Genomic DNA, 26,638 nt, shown 5'->3' on the forward strand with positions numbered 1-26,638 from the left:
TATTCAAACAACAACTTCCAGTCATTAGTATGATTATATTTATGAACAAATATGATGAAAAAGAATTACATTTTAAAATTTTCTTCATTATAGTGTGTTTAAAGGTGTTAAACTATTACCATTAAAGCTGTTATGAATGCTATAAAAGGGGAAGCTAAGTGTTGCTTTATCCATCGTATTTTCAGTTTAAAAGCTTTATTAATTTTATTTCTAAAAAGCCTTTTTTCCCCAAAAAGTATGGATTTATTTTCTAAATAAAGCATAGATTTATTTTAAAAACTAAATAAATTCAACAACTACAACAGTAAACGCTGCTTATACGTTGAAGTATCAGTATTAATAACTTGATAATGTCGAATATTAAAAAAGATTCATCTGTCAGCATTGCAATGCAGAATTATTACATTTACTTTTGATATTTAAGGACATTTTCATGATAATACGATTTGATAAATGTATTTTCACTTCCCTTTCAGGATGTCTACGTGTTTTTTATTTGTTTATTTGCAGTGACTAAAGGATCTGAGTATTTCTTCCATGGCTGCATAAAATTAACATTTTTATATTTTAGATTTTTTAAAATTATTTACCCCTGAACACTGCTGCTCTATTATAGTTTTACTGATTTCTAAGCTTTAAAGACTTGAATCCCACAAGAAACCTGTGCAAAAAAGAAGAGAAGTTCAAGTTTATCGATCTGAAAAGAAGAATTTGAGAAAATCTAAATTAAATACACACAAACGGTGAAGTCAGACACATTAAGTTTGGCTTAACCCATAGGGACCACGGTGACACCAGTGTAACAAGCATTTTGAGTGCCCCAGTCTCTTCCTATTAAAGCTTTATGTTTGACCTTAACTCATTAAGTCCTTGAAGGAAAAATGGGTCTGGGTTCTTATGGCTTAATTATGTGTCATTTCTGCTTAGATATTCGTTCAGATGTTCATACAAACATTTTGTTTCACACTTTTCTCAGTTAAACTTTGTCAGGATTTCTCTTCAGTTACAAATAATGACCCCTTAAATTTCTGAAAATAATCTTAAGGACACTATGAGCCTACAAAGTTCAAGATTTTGCACTTTTTCCTTAAATTACAAAGAGGATTTTTACGTTTTAAGGTCCTGTCTTCCCTCTTATCACCACCGGAGGGCGCCAGAGTTGGACAGTTTTGAATTCTGCACACAAAGCTGTAAGTAAAGCTTTAGTTTTGGTGTTTTTGTGCAACATTTGAGTCATTTCAGTGACAGATTTTTGCCTTTGGACTCAGCAATTTCTCACTTTTCACAGTTATAAACTGCAATAATGACGTTACTTCATTTAGAGTTGAACCTCCACCACTAAATGTGAGCACAGATGTTTACCTGCAAAGTTTCAGGAGGTTAAATTTTAGAATTCCAAAGTCTCAAAAAAAAAAACACAACACCAAATAGACTTCAGTTTAATACCTACTTTATGAATGTATTGATGATGAAAAACCAGTAGGAGTTTCCCAGCAGCACAAAATATGCTCAAATTTCCAAAAAATGATTTATTTTAGTGTCTGGGCCCAAATAAAAAATAATAAAAAAAATATTTCCCTGCAGCATTAATCTTATTTTCATTTCTTAAAAACTTTTTTTTAAGTTTCTGGAGACAAAAACTAAAATTAAACCTTATGTACATTAAATGTAGTCATTTTAATACCATCTGAAACCTTTTAGTGAAGCTAAAGTCAGTGTTTGCAGTCGTTTATAAGACCTGAAGGTACATCAGCGGTGAATTCTGACCACCTGCAGCATCAGTTTAAGAATTTATTTGAGCTGTTTCTTGAGAGTTGAACTTGAACTGTGCGCACAAAGAAGCAGATTCTGTGTAAATTAAATGTGACGTTATGAAGTCGATGTAAAGCTGCTGAGTCATTCTTCTGTCAGACGTCCAAACCACAAACAGCTCCACCTCTCTGCTCTTAATTCTGGGCCAAATAAACCCCGATAGAGGCCTCGTGGTTTGATACTTTTTTCCTTTTTACGTAGAACCGACCAGAGTTATGAGCTTATTATATTCTGCTGTAAATATTCAACCACTAAATCCCAGCCAGCAGGTACGAAAAGAACAAATTACCTTCTTAGATTCACCAGTTTTAGCATGACATTAGCCTGGTTCTTAAGTATGGCGTGAGAAAAACTAAAACACAAACAGTAACTCCTCAGATTGGTAAAGAAAGATCACATGGGAGATAAAAACACCTCCAGGTTTAACCGAGTATTCCATCCAAAATCCTCAGAGACCTGATGGGCTGGTTAAAAGGAATATTCCACCTAAAACCTCCATTAGGGCATTATGTGTAGCAGCGACAGCACAAAGAGGTCCTCTCTGGGTGGAAGAACCTCGTCCGAGTGGCAGCTTCCTTTCTGCTCTCACCTTACTCACTAATCTCAAGTGCCATGGAGGACTCCAGTAGTTGACTTTTCCTGCTGCAGCCTTCTCTTTTTCAGCTTTCTTCCACGTCCGATCACTCCTGACCCGGTTTTTGTTGATGTTTTTGACCCTTTTTCTGAGCTTTGACCAATCCGAAAACATGAAGTACATCATCGGCATCGGCGGCGTAACCAATGGAGGGAAAACCAGCCTCACCAACCGCCTGATCAAGAACCTGCCCAACTGCTGCGTGGTCCATCAGGATGACTTCTTCAAGCCCCAAGATCAGATTGAGGTTGGTGAAGATGGCTTTAAGCAGTACGATGTCATCACTGCTCTGGACATGGACGCCATGATGAGTTGGATCTACACGTGGCTGGAGAACCCGGTGAAGTTTGTTCTGTTTCTGTAAAAGGTGCAGGATTTTATATTACAGTAAAAAAAAAAAAAAAAAGAGCCCACAGAAGTAGAAAAAATGTCCAGAAACTGCCTGGAGTTCACTTTTTCAGTCTTAACCTTCCTGTTGTCTTCATTTACAGGCACCAAAAAATATTGTTTCCTTGTCTGAAAAGAATCAAAATTCAGCAAAAAAAAATCCCCAAATTTCTGAAAATTTGCAAAACCTTCAGGAAGAAAATTCCAGTAATTCCTTAATAGTTTCCCTTAAAAGTTTTTTTTTTTAAAAATCCCCTAAATTTGGCAAGAAAATTCTTGTAAATATTTTCAAATAATGAGTAAATATCTTCCCAAAAATCCTAAAAATATGTAAAGCGACTACATATATATCAGTAAATCTTCTAACATTTTTAGCATTTCTTTATTTCCACCCAAAAATGTTGAAAATGTGGACATCAGAAGTTTCACTATGAAATTTTTTTTTTTCCACACTCAATTTTTAGCCGCAGAACAACACGAGGGTTAAGACAAAGTTTTTTCTTTTTTTGAGCAGTTTTTAATGAAGCAAACGTAATAAACACACAGTCGCTGCTGTCACATAGACGTTTATTTCATTTGATTAAAAAGTCTTTGAAGTGAACACAGTACATAAAGTGACAATGATGCTGAAGAAGTCGTCCTTCTCAACAAGGCCATGAAATAAAACAACATCAGAGCCGTTTGTTAGCATCGTCTTCCCTCCGACACACACACAGACACACCAGTTAAAACCTCCCACAGTCTGTCTGAGGACGCTGGGATGCACCGAAATCCAAAAACGATGCTACACAAGTCAACACAATGTCACACACACTCGTCTCCACAGAGTCTGAACTGTCAAAACCACACACACACACACACTGACAGACTTTTTCCTCTCATGAAAATGAAAGTTTGTTTCACCATGAAGCCGTTTTTTGGTTTAAATCGAGAGGCGAGTTGGCACGTAAAGGCAGATCCTCCAACAGGACCAAAAACACTGGAAATTAAAGGTAAAAATGAGAATAATGCTGTCGTTTGTCTGGATTTAGCTCTAAAGACTTCACAATAAATGCAGTTTGACGGTGAAATAGTTTGTACAAATATAAACCTCGTGGTTTTAATTCTCAGCTAAGAGAGTAAAAGGTTAAAAAGGAAAAGACGTGACGTAAAGTTTGAGGTTTTTCAGGTGTGACAGAGTGTTAAAGCGCCGTTCATCACAAAAAACACGAGTAAAAGATCAGACGAGAACATCTAAAGTCAGATTCAGGGCTGCAGTTTGTAATCTTTCAGTGTTTTCTTTTTTTGTTGATTGATTAGTTGTTTACAAAATGTCAGAAGTAAGTGAAAAAAGGCTCAAAGTGACTCGTTTTGTCTGAAACATTAAGATATTAATGTGAAAAACTGGTTGGAATCTGCAAACGTTTGACAATTTAGATTCAAAAATGACTTAAATACAAGAGACAAATTCATGATGACATTTCCTTCAGTAACTCGATGTGATTGGCGGAATAATACTGACAGATATTTAAAATAAAGATTTTGGTGGAATATTTGACATTAGAAGGAAAATACTGTCTTTAAATTGGTGAATTAACAGCTAAAGAAAACAGTAAAATACGTCTGTCAGCTCGACGATACGATTTTTACTGATAAAAAACGACAAACCTGATTTAATAATCGACGTCTGAGGGGTGAAACCTGAGTGTAGTTCAGCTCACTGGAGGGTCTGCTGGCCTGTGAAGTGCCACAGATTTGCTGTCAGAATAAAAAAAAAACATGGAACGACTTTGATTCTGGGCTTTTCAGAGTTTAAGTTGTTTTGGTTTTGCGGCTGCTCTAAAATCAGATTTTCACTGTGATCCTTCCTGAAGCAACAGAGAATTTAGAACCAGACTATTTAAATGAAGCTTTATTAACTCTCCCACTGTTAAAATCTGCGTTTAAATCTCAATATCGTTGCATTTTTACTTCTATTAGTGACTTCTGGTGTAATATGAGTTCCATAATTTCTTCTGTCTGGTCAGTTTTCATTGATTTTAAATGTGATCTATGAATAATTTAACCAAACTAAGGCACTTTTAGCACTAAAATACTTTAGAACCAACACATCTCTTGTTTTGAGAAGTTTTATTCTTAACTCAGCAGATTTTAGCTCTCAGAGAGCCTTATAATATGAATGAATATGAGTTTAGTTTGTTAAAATCTTTTTTTATTTCTACATTTGTGGAAAAATTTGGACAGTCAGTGTTGACATTATACATTAAAAAAGAAAATCTAAGTGTGAATCTGAAGCCGTTTCCTGCAGATTCTGTGTATTTGTCATTAATTGCACTGAACTTTGATTTTGAACGTAAACTCTAGTTGACTTTAAACACGATTTTTTACATCTAACTGCAGTGTATAGTCGTTAAACACTTATTTCTTGTTTAAGAGCACGTCTGTTTTACTTTGTGTAAATTAAAAAAATAGTCATTTAGGAGCTGCAGAAAACACTAAAGTATAGTTTCTTGTATTTGTTCACATATTTGGCCAAAAAAGCTGCTTCTGATTCTGAAATTTTATCTTTTTGGTGCCATTTGTGCCAAATAGTGTCTGAAGGACGTTTAAATGCAGCTGGAGGTTTTATCAGGAAATCTGAGGAGCAAAAGTTCAGAAACAAAACCTCCTGGTAAGCTGAGAGTTATTGGAGGTCAAACGCTGATATTTGATCAACAATCACAACAACAACACGTGGACGAAAGTTTAAAGTCTCTTTGTGGTTTGAAAGTAAACGACCTGTCAGACCGAATCACTACGGCAACGACTTTATCTCTACGGTGAAAACACGTCAACACTCTGTCACTGCCTCCGGTGGGATGGAAACACACAAACACACACTCTGACGCACACACTCAGGTGACCAACGGCCGGTCCGTGCAGGTGGAGGTAACCCAGGCAACAGGAGGAGGAGGAGGAGGAGGAGGAGGAGCGGTGTCTTCCTCCTCAGCTCCGGATCAGCGTCAGGAACTCGTCTCGGGTTTTCGGATCTTCCCTGAAAACTCCCAACATGGTGCTGGTGACGGTTTTACTGTTCATCTTCTGGACGCCGCGCATCACCATGCACATGTGTCTGCAGCAGGGGAGAATGAGAAACAAAATGAAGATTAAGCCTGGAAAACACAGTGCTGCAAAAACACATCAGCTCTGGAAGACGTGGAGGAAGAAGCTATTAAATCTTACTGCAGATCCAGATCACTTTCCTCAACACTGAGACAGAGTTTAGTCTGCATCACTGATATGTCAGAGGTCAGGTGTTTGTGTTTTACGTACGTCGCCTCGATCACGACTCCGACTCCAGTGGGCTGCAGGGCCTCGGTAATCGCCACGGCGATCTGTTTGGTCAACCTCTCCTGAACTGTGGAAACGACAAACAGTCTGAATAAACAGCAGCCAGACATCAAGGACGTATTTAAAACCACTTACTGACATAAAAGTGCCAACATCAGAGTAAAAATACTCCATTACAGGGGAATTAAAACTCCTACTGAAGTAAAACCATCAGTAAATTAAACTTTAAGTATTTAAATAAGCTTTGACTGGCATCTTATTACCTCTGCCAGGAGGTTATGTAATCACCGGAGTTTGTTTGTCTGTCCGTCTGTGTGTGTGTTTGTCTGTTAACAGCATAACTCAAAACGTCATGGACGGATTTTCACCAAATTGTTACAGGATGTCCGGAAGAGCACGAGTAAGAATCGATTAGATTTTGGAGGTGATCTGAATCACCGTCTGGATCCAGGAACTTTTTGAAGGTCGAAGGACAATTGAGAGATGGCCGCCAGGCGGCCGCCGGCCATCTCTCAATTGTACACACAGAGGTCGCTGCAACGATCCCGGGCGACGGCCGAATCCCCCGCGGCAGGTTCGGGCTTCCCGACGAACCGAAGCGGCGGCGACGCGTGCGGTACCGTCACACGCGCGCGCAACGGTACGTGCGTGCGGCGGCGCCGCGTGCAAAACACTGTGCTGTTACACCGTGCATGCATGTTATGCTTTCTGCGCAAACTGTTGAAACTCAATACAATCCGTCCATGACTTTTTGAGTTATGCTGTTAACAGACAGACAGACAGACAGATGGCCTGGCGGAGGTCTGCGCTCTCCGAGTGCTTTTCTAGTTATAAACTGCATTATTGATTATTACTGAAGTATCAATACGTACAGTGTTTACTAGAGGACCTGTTTTAATTAGTTCACTGTTTCCCAATCTAAGGTTCACGTCCCTCCAGAAGGTCACAAGATAAATGTGAACTCATCTGGAATCTCTTTAGTGGTGAAACAGTCAGAAATGTGTTTTAATGTAAAATCCTCACATTAAAAGTCCATTAAAACTCCAACTGGCAGATAAAATAGAAGAGTTTAATGTTGTGGAAAATACAACGTTTAATAAAATTGATTTAAATAAAATTTTACTCAAGCAAAGTACATTAAAATGACACTTTGGTAAACAGGAGAAGTTTTTTCTACCTTGTAGTCGACGGCTGTAGATTTCAACAATCCTGAAAGTGAGAAAAGAGAGAAAACATTAATGCATCCTTAGTGGAAATACTATATTATATTATAGTACATTGGGCTTTTCAGCTGCTTTTTTAGTCATGTTAAACTAACTATAATGTGACTAAAAAAGCAGCTTAAGAGTCCAACACCTTAGATTAAAAGTTTGAAAATAAATTCAACACTAATTTGCACGTAAAAAAAATGTCCAAATATACATATTTTGGTTATTCTCCGCCTTAACAAGTTCTCCACAGATGACTGATGAAGCGATAGTTAGACAAATAAATGTGACTCAAAAAGGAAAACATTAAAAAATATCTGTAAAACAAAATATAAAAACTATTCGATAAATATTAGATAATATTACATTAAAAGCAAAAAACATTAAAATGGCAAAAACATAGATTCAATTACAATATATTAAAATAAATGCAAATCAAACTTAGTAACATTAGAAAAATAAATCTGCATCCATCAGTAACATCAGCAAAACCAAAACCTTTCCTTTAACTTTTTTTTTTTTTTTTTTTTCTTTTACATTTTCTGGTGCCAAATATTGAAAAAATTGCCATCCTTTTTTTTTGACCATATAAAGATAAAATTCTGCCATAATTTAGAGCTTTTTCACATGAGAGGTTTAAGTGGGTACACCTGGAAAAAAAAGAAGCTGTAAATGTCCTTTTCTTTTCCAAAGTGGTGAGTAAATCTGAGGAAGAGGAGTCACTGAGCAGCAGAACCACCTTCTCTCTAAATGCTAGCTGATGTCACATCTCGTAAACTTGACGGATTCAAACGTGAAGATGAAGACGCAGCTCCGTTCAGAGATTTAAATCCTTCAGATCTGCAGGTCCAAACCTCTGACCTGCTGCTCTTCTCTGAGTCAAACCTCTTTGGACAAACTCGACCTCGTTCACCTCCAACAAAATGCCACGAGTGCAAACGTCCAGCGGGAGGACAAACTGCATTCATGAAACATCAGCTTTAAAGAAGAAGCTGTGGTTAAAATCTCACTCCAGCTTCTGATTCTTTGATTTTGCCTCCTGAACAACAATCACCCGTCGTTGATCTTCTAGTTCTTTCACAGCTTTAATGTCCATCATGACACTGCTGGACTCTATTATGAAATAATCTAACCAGTAAAAGTCATTTTAAAGTATTTAAAGTGTCACAGTGGACATTATTCTGAGCACCAACATGTTAAATTCACGCTAAAAGAAGCTCCGTCAACCACAAAAACCACTAAGCTGTAGCAGGGCTGTGGATTCCCATTCATCTGGAGCGCCTGAGGTCATTAAACGTCACATAAGTCTTTGTCATGGTGCCCCTTTACTAGCTAAACTCCAACTCTTTTTGACAAGAATTTACCCAAAAAAAAGACTTTTTCATGTCAAAGTGAAAATAGATTCCTACAAAGTAATGACAAATAATTCAAAAAGACTGAGATTATGGTGGATCTTCTGTTGTAAGAAGCTTATCATTAATAATCTCATCTCTGCATCTGGTTTATGGTCTTATTATCTGATTAGCGACGTGTTTGAGGGGAAGCATTTTGTCATGATCCATAACTTCTGCTAACCCTTTACTGGACCAGTATCCAATGAGAAGTCATGCATGAGCAACGGCACGCACAACAATTTGGACCAATGAGATAGGCATTCAGCTGCTTTCTTAGCAGACAGTCAGCAGCTTTATCAATCAATAATCAATTAATTGATCAAACAAATGAAATACAGTGGACATTTTGAGTGCTAGCATGTTACGTTCATGCTAAAAGAAGCTTGGTTAATCACAACAACCACTAAGCTGTAGATTCCCATTCATCTGGAAAGTGTGAGGTCATTAAATGCCACATAAGTCTTTGTCATGGTGTATCTTTGGTAGCTAAACTCCAAAAATGCTCTCTGTTAATATTAAACTGCTAAAATATTGATGGTATGGTCCAACAACATTATATATTCTTGATGACACTCTAAAACTGAGATCATCTGTACTGGAAAACTATTCGCACAGTAAGTGAAATCTGTAAAACTTCTTATGATATTGTTTCCAGCTGCCTGCATTTTCCCCTAGAATTAAATTTAGTAAATTTTCTTCTCGACATTAACTAATTACATTGATCATGGTCAATGTAATTTGGCTTTTTACCTAAAAAAAGACTCTTTCATGTCAAAGTGATAACAGATTTCTACAAAGTAATGTCAAATAATAAAAATAGAAATTGTAAAATAAATAATTGCATAAATTTTCACTCCTTTCAAGTCAGTATTTAGTAAATGTGCATTTGGAATCTGTTTTCACTTTAACATGAAAGAATCTTTTTCAGTAAATTCTTGTCTAAAAAGCCAAACAAATTGACCACAATTCATCAATGAAAGGGGAAAACCTCCAAAGGGGTTAAACACTTCTTTATTGGTACTGTAACACTTAACAAAAAAGACTCTTTCATGTCAAAGTGAAAACAGATTCATACAAAATAATGTGAAATAAACTGTAAAACAGAAAATAAGTGATTCACCCTCTTCCAGTCAGTATTTTGTAAATTCGCCATTAGATCTGTTTTCATTTTAACACGAAAGAGTCTTTTTTTGTGAATTCTTCATAAAAGGTGAATAAATTGACTAAGATTCAATGTTGAAAATCACTGAAAGGGGACTTTTTTTATAGGTACTGTCGCTGCTTTCTGTGTTATTGGTATTTTTTGTTAGCTGTCAAATCAAGAAGGACAGAAACTTTTTAAATTAGCGCCACCCAGTGTTTGACAGATGCGACAACAGCTTCCAGCAGGTCCAGATCCTCGTTTCTGCCTTAAAACTGTGAATGATGCTGCTGCTGGTGTCCAGCCGAGTGTTTCTGAGCAGGACTGCGTTGGTGAACAGTGTTAGCACGATAAGCCTGAAGGTATTGGGGTCAGCGGGATCTACTGTAGTACTCACACTAGTTGTATTAATCAGCTTAAACACACACACACACCTACAGAATCAGGCTAACGTTACTCACCTGGCCAGTTTGCTGAGGCCCAGAACTCTCTTGTTGGGGAGGTAACCGATGTGAACCTGCACAACGTGAGAAATTCAAGGTTAATCCAGCTTCAGTGTGAATTCAAACCAATCAGAGCAGTTTGTTCCCTTCATTCATCAGGATACAAAAATAAAAATATATCAACAGGTGATATCTGAAGTCTTTCTACTGTTCTGATGGTGTTTCAGGAATCCATTCAGAACTTTCCAACCATCCTGATGGAAATACATTTGAAACATTTTAATTATTTTCTTAATTACCAGGACACATGAACCATGAAAAACGAGAAGACGGACAGAAGCTACACCATGGAAGACATCTGAAAGTTACTGATTCATCGCAAGAAATAATTTGACAAGTATTTACCAGCAACTACCAGTGTCCTACGAGCTGTTTTAAGGGGACGCTGTGTTTGAAACGACTTATTACAAATGAAAAATGAGATGACAGACAGAAGCTACACAATGAACGATACATCTGAAAGTTACTGATTCACCGCGAGAAATATTTTGACAAGTATTTACCAGCAACTGTCGCTGTCCTACGAGCTGTTTTAAGGGGACGCTGTGCTTGAAACAACTTATTACAAATGAAAAACGAAATGCAAAGACAGAAGCCACACCATGAAAGACTCGTCTTAGAGTTATTATTTCATCGTGTCTTCTGTTTTTGCATCTCGTTTTTCATGTAAGCCTTCGTAATTAGTTGTTTCGAGTGCAATGACCCCTTGCAGCAGCTCGTAGGACAGTGACAGTTGCCAGTTAAAGGTTCCCTGTATAGTTTTCTTGAAAATAAAACCTTTCTTATCCTGATCAATTTGTCGAGCTACACCGCTGATCCAAAATATTAAGAAGGATCAAAATCTTGAAAAGAAACACAGCGGAACAGTGTTTGTGTTTCCTCTCACTGCCAGAAGGGGGCGATAATCATAAAATGCTGAAATTATCACCTTAATTCTTGTTAGGATTAATCAAGATAAAAATGTTCCCCACAAATCAGCGTTCAGGAGGAAAAGTCTAAAGAATAAATGCAGCGTGCTACCATGACGAGATGTGCTCTGTGGCTGAAAATGAAAATATTTCTGGTGGTTTAAGAAGCAGGAAAAGCACAAAGCAGGTGGACAAGACAGGAGGAAGAAGCATCATCATCATCATCTGGAGGATCACTGGAGGCCCTAATTCTTTTACACACTAACACACACACATGTAGCTGCACTCAAATGTCAAAGGCAATTTGTTGACGAGACGAGAGAAAGGGCAGCGGCAACGAGCATGAAAAGATCTTCTTCTTCTCCTCTTTACTTCCCGTCCTTCCTCCCCGCTGCAGCGTCCTGATACACCGACATCAAACAAACTGACTTTTCCACTTATCTACCCGGTTATTCACATTTACTGACACATGCTGAGGCAAAAGTAAATGAAGAAAGGAATCATGAAGGTTAAAGCAATGTGTGTAAAACATAATAACAGAGATTTTATGGGTTTTTTTTTAGCCATATTAAGTTCATAGATGTGATTTTATAGTCTTATCTCAACAGGCAGGCTTAAATAAAACCACTGAATGAAACAGCAGACAGATAAAGAAAATGATGCATTTCTGACCATTTATCATGAGCTTCCTACAGGTCATAGTTTTCAAAAAAAATCCAAACAACAACCTTCGAGCAGCGATCATCACACTAAAAATGCCAAGTTTTGGTGAAAATATCCAGATTTTGTGCCATAATTTATGCCTGCTTGTCTCATTTGGTGACTAGTTTTAAAGATCTACAAATAACACGTCTCCAACATAACTAACGGAGACATTTTCGCACGTTTGCCTACAAATTAACCCTCCTGTTGTCTTCATTTACAGGCACCAAAAATATTGTTTCCTTGTCTGAAAAAATCCAAAAATTCAGCAAAAAATTCCCAAATTTCTGAAAATTTGAAAAACCTTCAGGACGAAAATTTCAATAATTACTTAAAAGGTTCCCTTAAAAGATTTATTTAAAAAAAAAATCCCCGAAATTTGACAAGAAAATTCTTATAAATATTTTCAAAAAATGAGCAAAAATCTTCCCAAAAAATCCCCAAAATATCTAAAATGATTACAAGCATATCAGTAAAACTTCTAATGTTTTGTTTAAGAACATTCACAAAAAAAATCAACCAAAATTTTGCTGGATTTTGGTTGATTTTTATGTGAATGTTCCTAAGAAACATTTTTAACATTTCTTTTTTCCCCACCAAAAAATGTTCAGAAACTTCCCAAAAATGTTGGAAATGTGAACATCAGAAATTTCACTGTGAATTTATAAACACATATATTTCCCCACATTTTCAAACTTTAAATCAAGCCAATTTTGACCCACAGGACAACACGAGGGTAAATGGCGAAAGTAGAATTTTCCAAACACGGCTGATTGTCTGATGTGAGCTAGAAGTAGATAAAAGCAGACAGTGTGAAAAAGTCATAGTTTTGGTAGTGCACTAGTAAACAGTGATAATTTGGATACCTGCAGCTTAAAACAGCAACGAAAATAGCTGCTGATCTGTCTTCTATTGTGTACGGATCTGAAATATTAATTCTCAGTAAAAGATGTAGGACCGTCTTGCAGTCATTCAAACTGAAAGACATCTGTATTTAAAGTGTTTAGCACTGTCGCCTTGCAGCAAGAAGATCCCCGGTTCAAATCCTGGCCTGGGATCTTTCTGCATGGAGTTTGCATGTTCTCCCTGTGCATGTGTGGGTTTTCTCCGGGTACTCCGGCTTCCTCCCACAGTCCAAAAATATGCTGAGGTTAATTGATTACTCTAAATTGTCCGTAGGTGTGAATGTGAGTGTGATTGTGTGTCTGTATATGTAGCCGTGCGACAGACTGGTGACCTGTCCAGGGTGTCCCCTGCCTTCGCCCGAGTCAGCTGGGATAGGCTCCAGCACCCCCCGTGACCCTAGTGAGGATAAAGCGGTGTATGGAGGATGGATGGATTTAAAGACATCTGTAAAGTCAGCTGTACTTTTCAAGTTATGATGTTCAAAATTGACGAAAAAATAATGTGAATTAAAATGTGACAAATATAAAATAACCTCTATGAACTTAAAGGGCCTGTAAAGCTGAAAATATTCACAGTATGAAGGTAAAAATTCTTCATTAAATATACTGAAGTTATTATAAATAATAACTGATTCATTCATTTTTCACTGAATTAATGAATCTTAGCCTCTAATAATGAATCCTCATTTATGTATTTATTATAGCCTAGCCGCGCTAGACCCAGCTCTTAAGACACAAGGGTCTTGAAACGCTCGACAGGGAATGAGGCGGGCTAAAAGGTTGTCTGTCAAATCACTCTGCAGCAATTGGGTAGGTATACAACCAATCAACGCAACGAATAGGCTGACGTAGTTCCTAGAGCGCCGCCGGATTGTGGCTAAGTCCCATTAGCTTCCCAACCAGCAGAGCCAACTGGTATATTAAGGATTTGCCATATCCCGTCGGCATAAGTCCAAATACATCTTTCTTCTCAATGAAACACTTCAGTGCGGTCCTTTGTTTATCTTTCAAGTTGAATTTTAGCTTCAAATCTTTAAGGGCTGTGGCCAAAGCCGAGTCGAAAGATAACTGTTTATTGTGCGCCGGTTGTTTCTGTCAGAATCGTCGCGCCTCTGTCGTCACTTAGTTACGCCCGCCTTCTGACTCTACACTTCATGGTGATTGGTCCGGCCAGTTTTAGGAGAATCCAGCCTCGAGCCTTATGGAGGGTAACTAGACCCACCCTGGCAGAGAATTAAATTCGTTGCCGTGGGTTGTCTAGCGCGGCTAGGCTATATTTATTATAGTCTGTCCCAAGAATCTGAATCTGACAAATATCAGATAAATCCAATGCATTAATAGGTACTTATGTATCGAATTACTTGAGAAATAAACTCTATTAATGTTAATATTTGCTCTCGCTTCTCTAAAACCTTTGCACAGGACTGAAGACATTATCTTTGTGTTTTGTTTTTCAGGATATAACACCAGTCAGAGGTCTGTGAATGATCTCCACCAGGAAACATGAAGTCTGAGTCGTATCAAACCTCCTCATCACCATCAGTCCTGCTTTTATTTGTTATTTATTTTATCAAATCACACCATGCTTCACTCTGAACCTCGTTTCCCTTCAGTCCACATTTAAACACCAACATGTCGGCGTCTCGTTTCAGCAGAAAACCTCACAGGGAAGAAATGATTGTTCCTGAATGTGAGACGGATACGTGACAGATGTGTTTTTGTGTTTTCTCTAAATGACAGCCTGTAATAAAGAACACCTGAGCAGCAGAAACAGAAGCAGCTGCTGCCGTTACACCGGTAAAAATAAACTGGTTTTGAATGTCTTGGGGTTATTTTACAGATTCCTTCCTTTTCTGAAAAAAATACAGATAATAACTAATGGAATCACAGGAAATAAAATGTTTTAATTCACTGACCTCAATATTCAAAATCTATATTTTTAAAAATAGTGTTTTGTTCTTTTACAACATTCGGCTGTAAAATTATAATATTTTCACTGTATTAAAATCAGCAAAAAACATTATTTCAAATTCATTTGAAAGAATATTGTGCATTGAAAAATGCTATAAAAAAACAAAAAAGTTTCTTGTTACATTACAGATTACATCTAGTAAAATAACAGACAATTAAAAATGCTTAAACTTAACCGTTAGCCATTAAAAAATAGACCAAAACTGTTGCTAATGTCCACATCAGAAATCTTTATTATTATTAATATTTTTTACAATGTTTGACTGTAAAATTAGACTATTTTCATTTTCAAACCAGCAGAAATTATCATTTTATATATATATTTTCCATTATTTGAAAGAGAAATGATGTACATTAAGGACTGAAAACAATAAATAATTTTAATAATAATAAAAAATGTTATCTTACAGATTATTTTTTGCCTGTTTTGTTACAGATAATAGCTAGTAAAATCACAGAAAAGTATTAATTTAAATGTTGACTGCTAAAATAAAATACACCTACAAATGTGCAAAATGTCCACATCCAAAATTATTTTTGTAACCTATTATTTCTGACACCCTTGCTGCCAGATTGTCACTGTTATATTCACAGAATGATTTTATTTTAATTATTTTATTCATTTATTTTTATGTACAGGACACTGTAAAGAATGTCTGAATGTCACTTTATTTTTTTCATCATTTTTTGCAGGTATTTGCTGCTATTACAATAATCCACAGCTGTGCTTTTCTCTTTATTTCTGGCACTCTTGCTGGTTTATTTACAGAAAGACTTTAATGACTTTTTGTGGAAATTGTAAAGAATGACATTTTTAAAACAGTTTTTAAGGCATTTTTTTGCAAATATTTGGTAAAGTTTTAAGCATTTTTTCTCTTTCAGATTTGAATATTACATTAATTATTCATTATTTACAGAATGACTTTGTTTTTATTATTTTTATTTACAAGATTTTGTGTACACTGTAAGAATGTCATTTTTCTTTAATAGTTTTTCACTGTATTTTTTTAAATTATTTTTGCAGATAATTGCTGCTATTTCTAAGCATTTTTTTCCCCAATTGAACACTACAGTACTCCACTGTTTTTTAAAAATGTATTATTTCTGGCTGCCAGGTTGTCCCTGGTTAATTTACAGAATAACTTTATTATTTAAAAAAAATATATTTATAGGATTTTGTGTACACTGTAAAGAAGTCATTTTTCTCTAACAGTATATATTTTTTAACTTTCTTTCACATTTGAATGTTACAATAATCCACTGGTTTTCTAACCTATTATTTCTGGCTGCCAGATTGTGCCTGTCTTGTTTACAGAAGTATTGTTTTATTCTTTCTTTTTCACCGTGTACCTTCTCGTTTTCTGAGCAACGATAGAGGACTGACGGATGGACGGAGAGCGAGAGACGAGGTTTAGGAACAAACTAGCAGCTGAGTGTCGGAGTGATTCACGGCCGTCATCAGAGCTCAGTTACAGGCTGGAAAAGCATCAGCTGCAGCTTCCATCGTCTTAAAGAGAAACACCTGCAGGCGGAGACGAGGATCACAAAGAAGGAAGAGGCCAATCAGGCTCTAGTGGAGAGTAATGATGTCAAAGCAGCAAAAAACAGCCACATAAACAGATCCCAGATAATCTGATTGTTTCTCATGTTGTTCAGAGCATCAGCCTGCAGACAGATGTCAGCGCAAACCGTTTCTGAGAGCTGCTGCATGTTTCAGGCTGTTTATCCTCAATGAATTAAGAATAAAAACTCACCTGCAGCTAAGAAACGGGTTTATTTATGAGCAGCTTTTGACCGTGGCGGTTTATTTGCACGCAGTTCCAGACTGGAGACACATTTCTGTCACACGAATATTTATGAAGGTTTTTATGATCAAAACTTTAAAAAAAGGAAACAACTACGGGAAATCAACAGGTGAAAGTCAGCTGGTAAGACAGCCACAGCTGGACTTAGTTTAAGTTAGAGTTTTTGTTCTCGTTTCTTCTTTGACCCATCAGTTCTAAACTAGTCAGCAATAATCAGCATTTAAAATAAGAAAAGCACTCAGAGAGCAGTACTACACCAAGGCTGCTCGGTGGCTGCATCTTTTCTGATGGATAAGTTCTGATAAGTCCACAGTGGTGGATTTATAGTAGGATCCAGTCATGTGATCATCAGCAGTCAGCTGACAGTGTTAACTTGTTGTCATAGTTACAGTGACAGCATGCCACTATACGACATTGATACAGGAATCTTTAACAAATCCATGGATCCAGACTATGAGCTGCATCACTGCAGAAATCTAATCACTTGGTCCTTATGTCATTTCTGACCTTCCCTGAAAATTTCCTCCGAATCTGTTAGCCCATTTTTGAGTAATGTTGCTAACAGACAGACAGACAGACAGATGTACATCGATCATCACATAACACACAGACAGACAGATAGATAGATACAGAGTCAGATTAACCACTGAATCACCTGAAATAGTGTTAAGACAGCAGCTGCTAATATGCTAATATTAGTTTGAATTAGCCTTTCTAGCATTAACTTGATTTAAATGTTACTTCATTAAATTATTCAAAATGACAATAAAATAACCATTAAACTCTGCTTTAGTTTAAACTAAATCTAGCTGTGGCCATCTTAAAAACTGACTTTTACTTGTTCATTTCCCACCGTTTGTTTTTTTACCTTTTTGAAAAAGTTTTGATCATAAAAACATTGATAAATATCACCCACACACACACACACACACACACACATATATATATATATATATAATGTTTGATTGGATCAAAATGGCTTGTGAGATAAAATGCGTATCTGTGTGTGTTTATATATGTTTGCATGTATTTGTGTGTGTTTCAATGTGTGTCTGTGTCTGTCTTTTTTGTGCATGTTTTTTTGTGTCTTTGTGTGTTTCTATGTGCTTGTGTGTTTTTCTTTTGTTCGTGTGTTTGTGTCTGTTTTTAGACTTAGTGTGTGTCTTTATTTTTGTGTTTTCTTGTGTGTGCGGTTCTGTGTGTTCCTCTCACCCTGCCAAAGATAGGAACCAGGTGATGCTCACACATGGAGAACATGTCGATGTCTTTGACGATCACCATCTCGTCGTGGTCTTCATCAAAGATGGCGTCGTTCAGCACGTCTGGAAACAAACAGCAAAAAAAGCTGAATTTAATCAGAAATTTAACCTAAAAATGTGCATTTTGTTATGAACTCTGGACTAACTTCTGTGTTTTAGTTCATGTTTATGTGTTTTCCAGATGTTCTCGTGTCCTGCATCACTTTCTGCTGCTCCTTTATCGAGGACTTCACCCTTTCTCTCCTCTGTCTGTCTAATTATAGCTCAGCTTCCTCCTTCCTGCTGCTGCTTTATTGCGTTTTTTGGTTGCCGGGGTTCAATAAACTGCTTTATCTGTTGGTGGAGACGCAGACGCCTCTCGCTCTCACCGGCAGGTTTTAATTTCCTGGCTGGTATCTGCTGGAGGTGAGGTCACCTCAACAACAGAACACGGCGACTTGTTGCTTCGCTCTCTGCAGCCGCTTTGGAGGCAAACACAGCAGCAGGTGGTTTGTTTAAAGCAGCGACAAAAATCACTCCTGTCTGTCTTCAACAGGAGGATTTTGTTCAGGTTTTGATCTGATTTTTAGCAGCTTCTTTCTGCACTAGAATGCACAAGTCCAGCAGCTTTCTGTTGATTTGTTGTTTTTCTTACAGCTAAAGTTCAACCTCAGATGTTTTTGTTTTCTGTTTTTATTCAGTTCAGATTCATTTTCTGTGATAACTCTTCACTCTGATTCATCTGATAGCAGCTGTTCAGCTCACAGTAAACATTTGCTGTCATCTTTCAGGGTCTTCTAACATTTGACATGCTTCACATTTTGTAATAAACATGCATTAGTGTCTATTTTATTGGAATATTTTGAAACAGAGGAGAATATCAGGGGTAATAATAATAATACATTACCGTTCAAAAGTTTGGGGTCACCCAGACAATTTCCTGTTTTCCATGAAAACTCACACTTTTATTCATGTACTAACATAACTGCACAAGGATTTTCTAATCATCAATGAGCCTTTCAACAGCTTTAGCTAACACAATGTAGCATTAGAACACAGGAGTGATGGTTGCTGGAAATGTTCCTCTCTACCCCTATGGAGATATTCCATTAAAAATCAGCTGTTTCCAGCTACAATAGTCATTTACCACATCAACAATGTCTAACAATGTCTCCAAAATGATCCTTTAAGGACATTTCAGCTGCTACATCCACCTTCTCACTTCAGCAGCTACAGCGACAGAAAAACACAAACCCTGAAGGAGAACGACGTTAATCCACCTTAACTGAATAAAAGGGCAACTGGTGAGGACGGCGGTCGGCTCGCAGAAAGCCGAGGCGGTTACCAGGTAATGACAGCGTTATTCATCGTCACATTCAGCGGCTCTGCCTCCTGTGTTTGTGTGTGAATGAATGACACACGCATGTTAACACGCAATGAATGGAGCAGGAAGCGCTGAGAGAAGGACTGAATAAACACCTCATACAAGTTTAAATACGGCTCCACGCAAAGGTTTCTTTTTAGTCATTTTCCTCATTTTTGTGGTAGTTCTGAGTCTTCTTTTCGTCGTTTCGTGTGTCTTTGTGGTGTTTGAAAGTCTTCTTTTCATCATTTTCTGTCTATTGTTACTTAGTGTGTTTTTACAGTTGTGCATCTATATGTGGTCGTTTCACATCTGCTTGTGTCCAGTTGTAGTATAGTTTAACATCTTTTTATAGTCATTTTCTTCGTCTTGGTCATTTTGTGTCTCTGTCGCCGTTTTTCTAAAGTTGTTTTGTGTCTTTATTAGTTGTTTGGTTGGTTTTTACAGTTGTTGTGATCAGTTCACATCCGTTTGTGACCAGTCTTGTCAATTTATACTGGTTTCATCTGTCACAGTAATTTTTTGTGGGCATTTTGTGTATCTTTTTACATTTCATTACACTGAGATTTGCTTTTAAGTCATTTTAAAATTATTTTGTGTCTCTTTGGGACCATCCATCATAACGGATCAGAAAGATGCCACGTCAACAGCAGAGCACACAAACCCCTTCCTGACTGCATGACGAACTCTGCTCGGAAGTCACACGCAATTGTAAATATTTTCAAAAAATGAATAAAAAATCTTCCAAAAAAATTTGAAAAACATCTAAAATGATTCTATATATAACAGTAAAAGTTCTAATATTTTCTTTAAGAACATTTGGGGGAACAAATCTACCAAAATCCAGCAAATTTCACTGGATTTTGGTTGATTTTTTTCTGAATGTTCTTCAAGAAACATTTTTTTAAACATTTCTTTTTTCCATCAAAAAAGGTTGAAAACTTTTCCAAAAATGTTGAAACGTGTAAGTTTTCACTGTGAAACTATATATTTTTCCACATTTTCAAACTTTAAAACGGGTCAATTTGACCTGCAGGACAACATGAGAGTGAAACACAGTTTGTGTCCTGAAGTTGGTGAAAATATCAAAATAGGAGACAAGATTTCTCACAGTTTGCTCCAACACAAGTTTAATTTATGTGTTGCATGATAATATTGGCTCTAAATTATAGCAATCGTGCCCTTTTGAGCCATCAGAGGAGCGTGTGATCGGTCCCAAATCTGTCCTGCAGCAGGACAACGAGCCCAAACAGTGGTAATAAAATACAATCTGCAGCCACATGAACAACACGAAGGCCTGCAGGAGATACTCTGACCACCACAGGGCGTCAATCTCAGCATCACAGAGTCAGTTTTTAATCACATGAAGAGCCAGAAGACACACTGGACCCCTTAAAAATCCTTAAAAACCGTTCACACGTCCACCAAGAAGAACTGGCGCCGTTGTAAAGGAAAATGCCATGTCACATTTTTTGCCCTATCCCCTTCAAACGAACATTTATCAACACTGAAATAAATGAGAATTCACTCAAGTTGGCCAAAAGGCTCTGTGTTATCAGCTGTTTGCCTGATGTTGCTAAGCATCCAAAAAATAATAAAAAACAGTTCAATATGTGCAATATTTGAGTCATTCCAGAATTGGAGGATATTTTACGTCCCACTCATCAAATTTCAAATAATCCATGTGCAAACTACTAAAACATGCAGCTGTTGTGTAAATTTACAAATCTAAAAAAACTAGGAGAAAAGAATGACTGAAAATATGTTTAAAAATACCAAATAAGTCTGGATTTCCCCCTAAAATGACATTTTTCTCTTGTCCCACCTCCCTGATGACCAATCTCCTTTATTTGTCGTTATTTTTTCCATTGATGTCTCTTCTAATTGTGGGAACATTTTTTAATCAATGTAAAATTTTAAATGATAATTATTCTGCATTGAACGTGTGTCCCACAACATGTTAGCATAACCTGTTGATGACACTTTGGCATTTTGTGTCGTGTTTCTATAATTTATGTCTTGTTTTTGTCATTTTCTGTCTTTTTCTGTCCTTTTGTCTTGTTTTTGTCTTTTGTGTCTTTTTTTTTGTCATTTTCTGTCTCATTTCTGTCATTTGGTGTCTTTTTTCTGTCCTTTTGTGTCTTGTTTTTGTCTTTTGTGTCTTTTTTTGTCATTTTCTGTCTCATTTCTGCTGTTTTGTGTCTTGTTTCTATCGTTTTGTGTCTTGTTTTTGTCTTTTGTGTCTTTTTTGTCATTTTCTGTCTCATTTCTGCTGTTTTGTGTCTTGTTTCTATCGTTTTGTGTCTTGTTTTTGTCTTTTGCGTTTCGTTCTTATTTTGTGTCTCGTTTCTGCCATTGTGTGTCTTGATTTATTGTTTACAACATCAAACAGTTTTCCTAAAGAATGAGTAGAGCAGAGTTATGTCCTCTCTTCTACTTTTCACCACATTGTCAGCCTTGATTGAACGTCTCACTCTACCTCATATGATCAGGATCAGACTCATTCTTTGGACTGTTTTCCATCAGTCAGTTTGTCCTCTTGGTCAGCAGTAACAGCTAGCTAAATATCTAACTTCTACTGCTGAGAAAAAGCTAACATTAGCATGGATTAGCAACCTTGTTACTGTGGTTAGAGTAGGGTTAGCAAAAAACACAAAACATGGAATAAAAATGGTTCCACTGATGTGTAAACTGAGCCAATCAAGCCTTAGATAGTTTATTATCTTTTATTGATGAATATGGAGCAGAAAACTGCAAAAGAGATGGTGAATTTGTCCAAAGTTTTGAAGCCCAAATGTCCTCCAATTCTTGAATTACCTATTTAGTTGGCATGAGGTTAATTAATAAATAAAAACTACTCTTTTGCACTGTGCTGTATAAACACAAACACACTTCACCCAGGGTGTTCACCCATGAGTCACCTCTGTACATCCCTGCCTTTAAATAGACTCACAACTTTTGACTGTTTGAGTAACGTTTACAACCGGCCGCTTATTCCCCAGTTTTGCATCCCATAATATTCATTCTGCTTTCATGAAGCGTTCAGATCTGCTGCATCTCAGGAAAATTGTGTTTGCGTTTACTTAACGACATTTCCTGACTATTGAATCTGAGGACTTCCTGATGTTGCTTTTTGGTTGGAGGCTACAAAAGGCTTTGGTGTTGCTAAGCAACCGCAGTGACAGATGGCGATCAGCTGTTTGTCCAGACAAATTATGAGAAAAAAATGCTTATTTTTATATTTTGGCTAACGTTGTGCTAAATGCTAACTGATTTAGCAAATGGAGGAGCTGCTGTCTCTATAGCCTCTGACTCCAGTTAAATTCATGCAATTTATGTGAGTTAGATAACGTTTAAGAACATTTTGATGCTTAAAAGTCTTAGTAATTCATATTTTTATATAACAAATTGGACAAAAGCTAAGTCTTAAATCATATCAGGGAGAAAAAAAGAGCTACAATTAAACAAGACATGCTAAAGGCTAACTAGCTGACAGAGTAGCAGAAATTGCTAATGCTGTGGCTTCTGACTGGTTCAATTAATTGTGATTTATGTGGTTTATGTGACAATAAATAACATATGTTAATGTGTTTTATTAAAAATAAATTTACCAAAGTGGCTAATTAGTTCAAATGGATAAGAACTTAAATATCAAGAATCCATTTTCACTTTTATTTGTAGCATTAGTATTAGCATAGTGTATTTAAAGAAGTTTCATGTATTCAAAGGTCTGTAAAGAACACTGATATAAACGGCTTTAAATTAAGGTTTTAAAAGCTTAATTTTCCATAAGTCCCTTTTCTGTATGTACTGTTAATAAAAAAATTCATTCTTTTATGCAATATTTTCAGCAAAAAGGGGCAAAATTTATGTGTTCAGCTCCTAAAATGCAAATATTTGCAGCTTTTCTTGCTTTCTTTAAGATTACAGTGAAAATTTCCACCTTTCCTGAATATGTCAAGTTCCATTTGATTTATTTATTTGGTTAATAGAGGTACTAATTCACAGATCTATAGTTGACTAAAAATATTATTGATACTATCAATTAGAAGTTGTGCTGTAACTTTACAGGTCAGAAGTCCTGTTTAATCTCTGCATAACTTTTCCTCATTACAGTTGTCTCAGTCATGTGTTCGACAACAAGAGGATTTGAAGCTCAGGTTGTGATGAAAGCTGAACTCGTGACCCGCACACGCACATCACGTGAACACGCCGATCAAACAGCTCTGGATGCCGTAACCCTCCACAAACATCCCGGCCTCAGCCTTCGATCTGCATGTGTTTTTTGTGTTCTCTGCTTTCTAACAAATTCAAAGGGGAGGCAGCTGCAGGGGCCAATCAGGAGGCAGACAGAGCTCCGCCGCCGCCTAGTCAACAACACACATGCAAACCATCTTTATCTGCACCATCCACCAGATCCATGCCAAGAGGAGCAACAGGGAGACATAGGAGGACCCAGAATTAGGATAAAAAGCAGGAATCAGCTCAGTCCTCACGTTTTCTTCCACCGCATTCCATCCTTTAGCTTCACAACATGCAAAATGACCCCCATAACAGCCAAACTACCTCCAGATGGAGTTCCAGAGGGGCAGATCCCAAACTCCAGCCACTCCGAGCCTGGAGAAGTCGGCACATGTGGATCTGGCACCAAACGTCACAACCGAACATGACACAGCAAATCTTTACTGGGAGGCCGGCCGGTTCAGCTCAATCCAGCAACAGATGAATCCTACAGACACATCTGGAGCTCTGAACAGTCACTTTCATGTCAGTATAACCTGTTGCTTTGAGTTAGATCCACTTAATACGATCACAAAAAAGTACAACACAAGCATGAATGCAGCAGTAAAAGCATCTTTTTATCTAATTTGACTCCTTCAGAGCTGCACAGTTATAATGATCACACATCGTTTAAACCCCTAAAAAGCTCAAGTTGGATCCTAAAGATTCCAAAAATACCGATCATGTCTGGTTTAAATTTGGACAAATGTGCACAACCTTAAATAAAACTAAGGGTGCAACCAACAACTTTGTTCTTTAGGGTTTTAATTGAGCAACTAGTCAGTACGTCTACAAAATTTCACAATATTCTGAAACCCAAAACAACATCTTTAAAAGGCTTCTTGTGTCAAACCAGCCATAAAAGCAGGACATATTGAGCTTTTCCACTCCAGAAAAGTCTCTTGCAGGTGGAAAGACGAAGCTTGCAACAAGTAAACATGGTAGGAAATGCAGAAAACTCAAGATTCAACAGCTTAAAGTCTTAAAATGTTCTTACACTCTTGTTTTTAATGAATTTAACTGCTTTTAGTGGTGAATGCTTTTAATTTGAAATTGTATTTAGTTAGTTATAGTGTTCTTTTCAGTGGAAATGTGATGTGACTGAATGTGATTAAACTGCATTTATGGCTAAAAAAAACAACAACATTCATGTCTGAAAACCGGTGGTGGAAAGCGACTAAGTGTGATTACTCCCATTTAGTTTCACTTTACGCCTTTATTCAACATCATTTTCGAACAAATAATTGTACTTTTCCTCCCCTGGAAATACCTGACAGCCAATAACAATATATTAAATTGGTTAAATAAGCTCCTTGATCACATGCAGAACGTTGCTGGTTTGTACTCTGCAGTATTTCTACTTTTACTCAAATAAAGAATGACACAGTTTTTCCAACAGATGTCAAGAAACAGACGCACACAGCTCCTGAAAACGGAAACACTGAAAGAAAATATAAATCTGCAGGTACTCTCATATCGTGAAAGAAACACTGACTCCAGTGACTAAACAGGACTGTAGCTCAACCTCTGTCTGCATCTGGAGGAATAATTAATAAATGTTCAGCAGAAGTGTATGCTTTAATTGATTTTATATTAATTTACCACATGGATATCATGATTAATGTTGCGCAGCAGCTAAACTTGGAGCTCTTCTATCATTTTCATTTAATAAAACTGATTACATCAAGCATCTGAAACTAATAACATTGATATGGAACACTCAATTTGAAAAACAGAGCTTAAAATCCTTAACTTGCATTCGTCTTTAAGCAAAAATATGTCGAGTATTAACAGAAAAATGCCCTTTAAGGCCCTCTATACTTGCAGTTTAAATCATATTGTTATTACAGATGGAGCACTGTGCATACTGTTCTGTTTTTATAAACTGATCACTTGTTTTAATGTGTAAATGTAACTGTAGCTGCCAAATGAAATTTATGTAGGAAAAGGTGCAATAATTCAACTGAAATGAGAGGAATCAGAGTATAAAGTAGCAGTATGAGTCTCAGAGTCACTTTAACTCTCCTGTTGTCTTCATTTACAGGCACTAAAAAATGTTTTCTTGTCTGAAAAAATCCCCAAAATTCTGCAAAAAAAAAAAAATCCCCCAAGTTTCTGAAAATTTGCAAAACCTTCAAGAGGAAAATTATAATAATTCCTTACAAGTTTCATTTTAAAAAATACCCCAAATATTTTTTTTAAAAAATAGCAAAAATCTTCCCAAAAAATCCTAAAAATATTTAAAATGACTGCATATGTAGTACAGGTAAAACTTTTAATACTTCCTTTAAGAACATTCACACACACACACACACACACACACACACACACACAAAAACAATAGGTAATTGGTTTTGGTTTTGGTTTCTCAAAACTGTTGAGAATGTGGACATCAGAAGTTTGACAGTGAAAATATAGATTTCCCCACATCTTCAAACTTTAAAACACAGGACAACACGAGGGTTAAAGAGGAATCTGAACGTTCATCAGGTGTTTTCTGGGGATCCACTCAGCCTAAAGTGAGTTTGTTTTCTCCCAGAGCCGCCACCTGCTGACCGCTGCAGGACAAATCCCCAGAGCGGCTTTGTGGATTTACACTCACCGATGATCTTCTCCTGGTAGCCCTTGGTGAAGAACTGCATGGCGGTGGCGGCCCTCCAGGGGGTCTTCAGGAGCCCCTGCCGCTGCGGGTCCTCTCCGAGCCCCCGGAGGATGGTGGTGTAGGCGGCGGCCAGGGACGGCAGGCTCATCTCGTTGTCCTCCACGCTCCGGGTCCGCTCCTCCTTCCAGCTCTCCATCACCGAGGCGGCTGCCCGGTGCGACCCGGACTCCGCTCCCGGTGCCGGCGCGGCGGAGCTCCGGAGCTCCCCCTTCACCATCCCCTCAAAGTGTCCGTTTAACACCGAGCCGCCACCGGTGTTCCCGGAGTCCTTCTTGTCGGCGGAAGAGTACTGAGAGTGTTTGGAGTGGTCCATGCTGCCGGTTCCGTCCACTTGTTGCTCAGCCGGTCCACAGTGATGCTCCGGGTCCTCCGTGGAAGTGGAGCTGCTCAGCCTCAGCATCAGCCTCAGCAGCTT

The 26,638-nt window shown here is 37.4% G+C and overlaps 2 protein-coding genes across 2 annotated transcripts; one reads left to right on the top strand and one right to left on the bottom strand.

The window, feature by feature from the left end:
- Positions 1 to 2,423: 2,423 nt before the first annotated feature.
- Positions 2,424 to 2,846, top strand: LOC127533002 (nicotinamide riboside kinase 2-like). Its single transcript, XM_051945023.1, has one exon. The coding sequence runs from the start codon at positions 2,517 to 2,519 to the stop codon at positions 2,808 to 2,810; it is 294 nt and encodes a 97-aa protein (XP_051800983.1). The 5' UTR covers positions 2,424 to 2,516; the 3' UTR covers positions 2,811 to 2,846.
- A 537-nt stretch (positions 2,847 to 3,383) lies between these two features.
- Positions 3,384 to 26,638, bottom strand: gch1 (GTP cyclohydrolase 1). Its single transcript, XM_022202037.2, has 6 exons — positions 26,164 to 26,638; positions 17,892 to 18,001; positions 10,347 to 10,402; positions 7,320 to 7,351; positions 6,125 to 6,209; positions 3,384 to 5,924 (listed from the first exon to the last, which is right to left on the bottom strand). The coding sequence occupies exons 1-6, from the start codon at positions 26,621 to 26,623 to the stop codon at positions 5,798 to 5,800; spliced, it is 870 nt and encodes a 289-aa protein (XP_022057729.1). The 5' UTR covers positions 26,624 to 26,638; the 3' UTR covers positions 3,384 to 5,797.

Source organism: Acanthochromis polyacanthus, chromosome 2, assembly GCF_021347895.1.
Source record: "Acanthochromis polyacanthus isolate Apoly-LR-REF ecotype Palm Island chromosome 2, KAUST_Apoly_ChrSc, whole genome shotgun sequence".
NCBI classification, from domain to species: domain Eukaryota; kingdom Metazoa; phylum Chordata; class Actinopteri; family Pomacentridae; genus Acanthochromis; species Acanthochromis polyacanthus.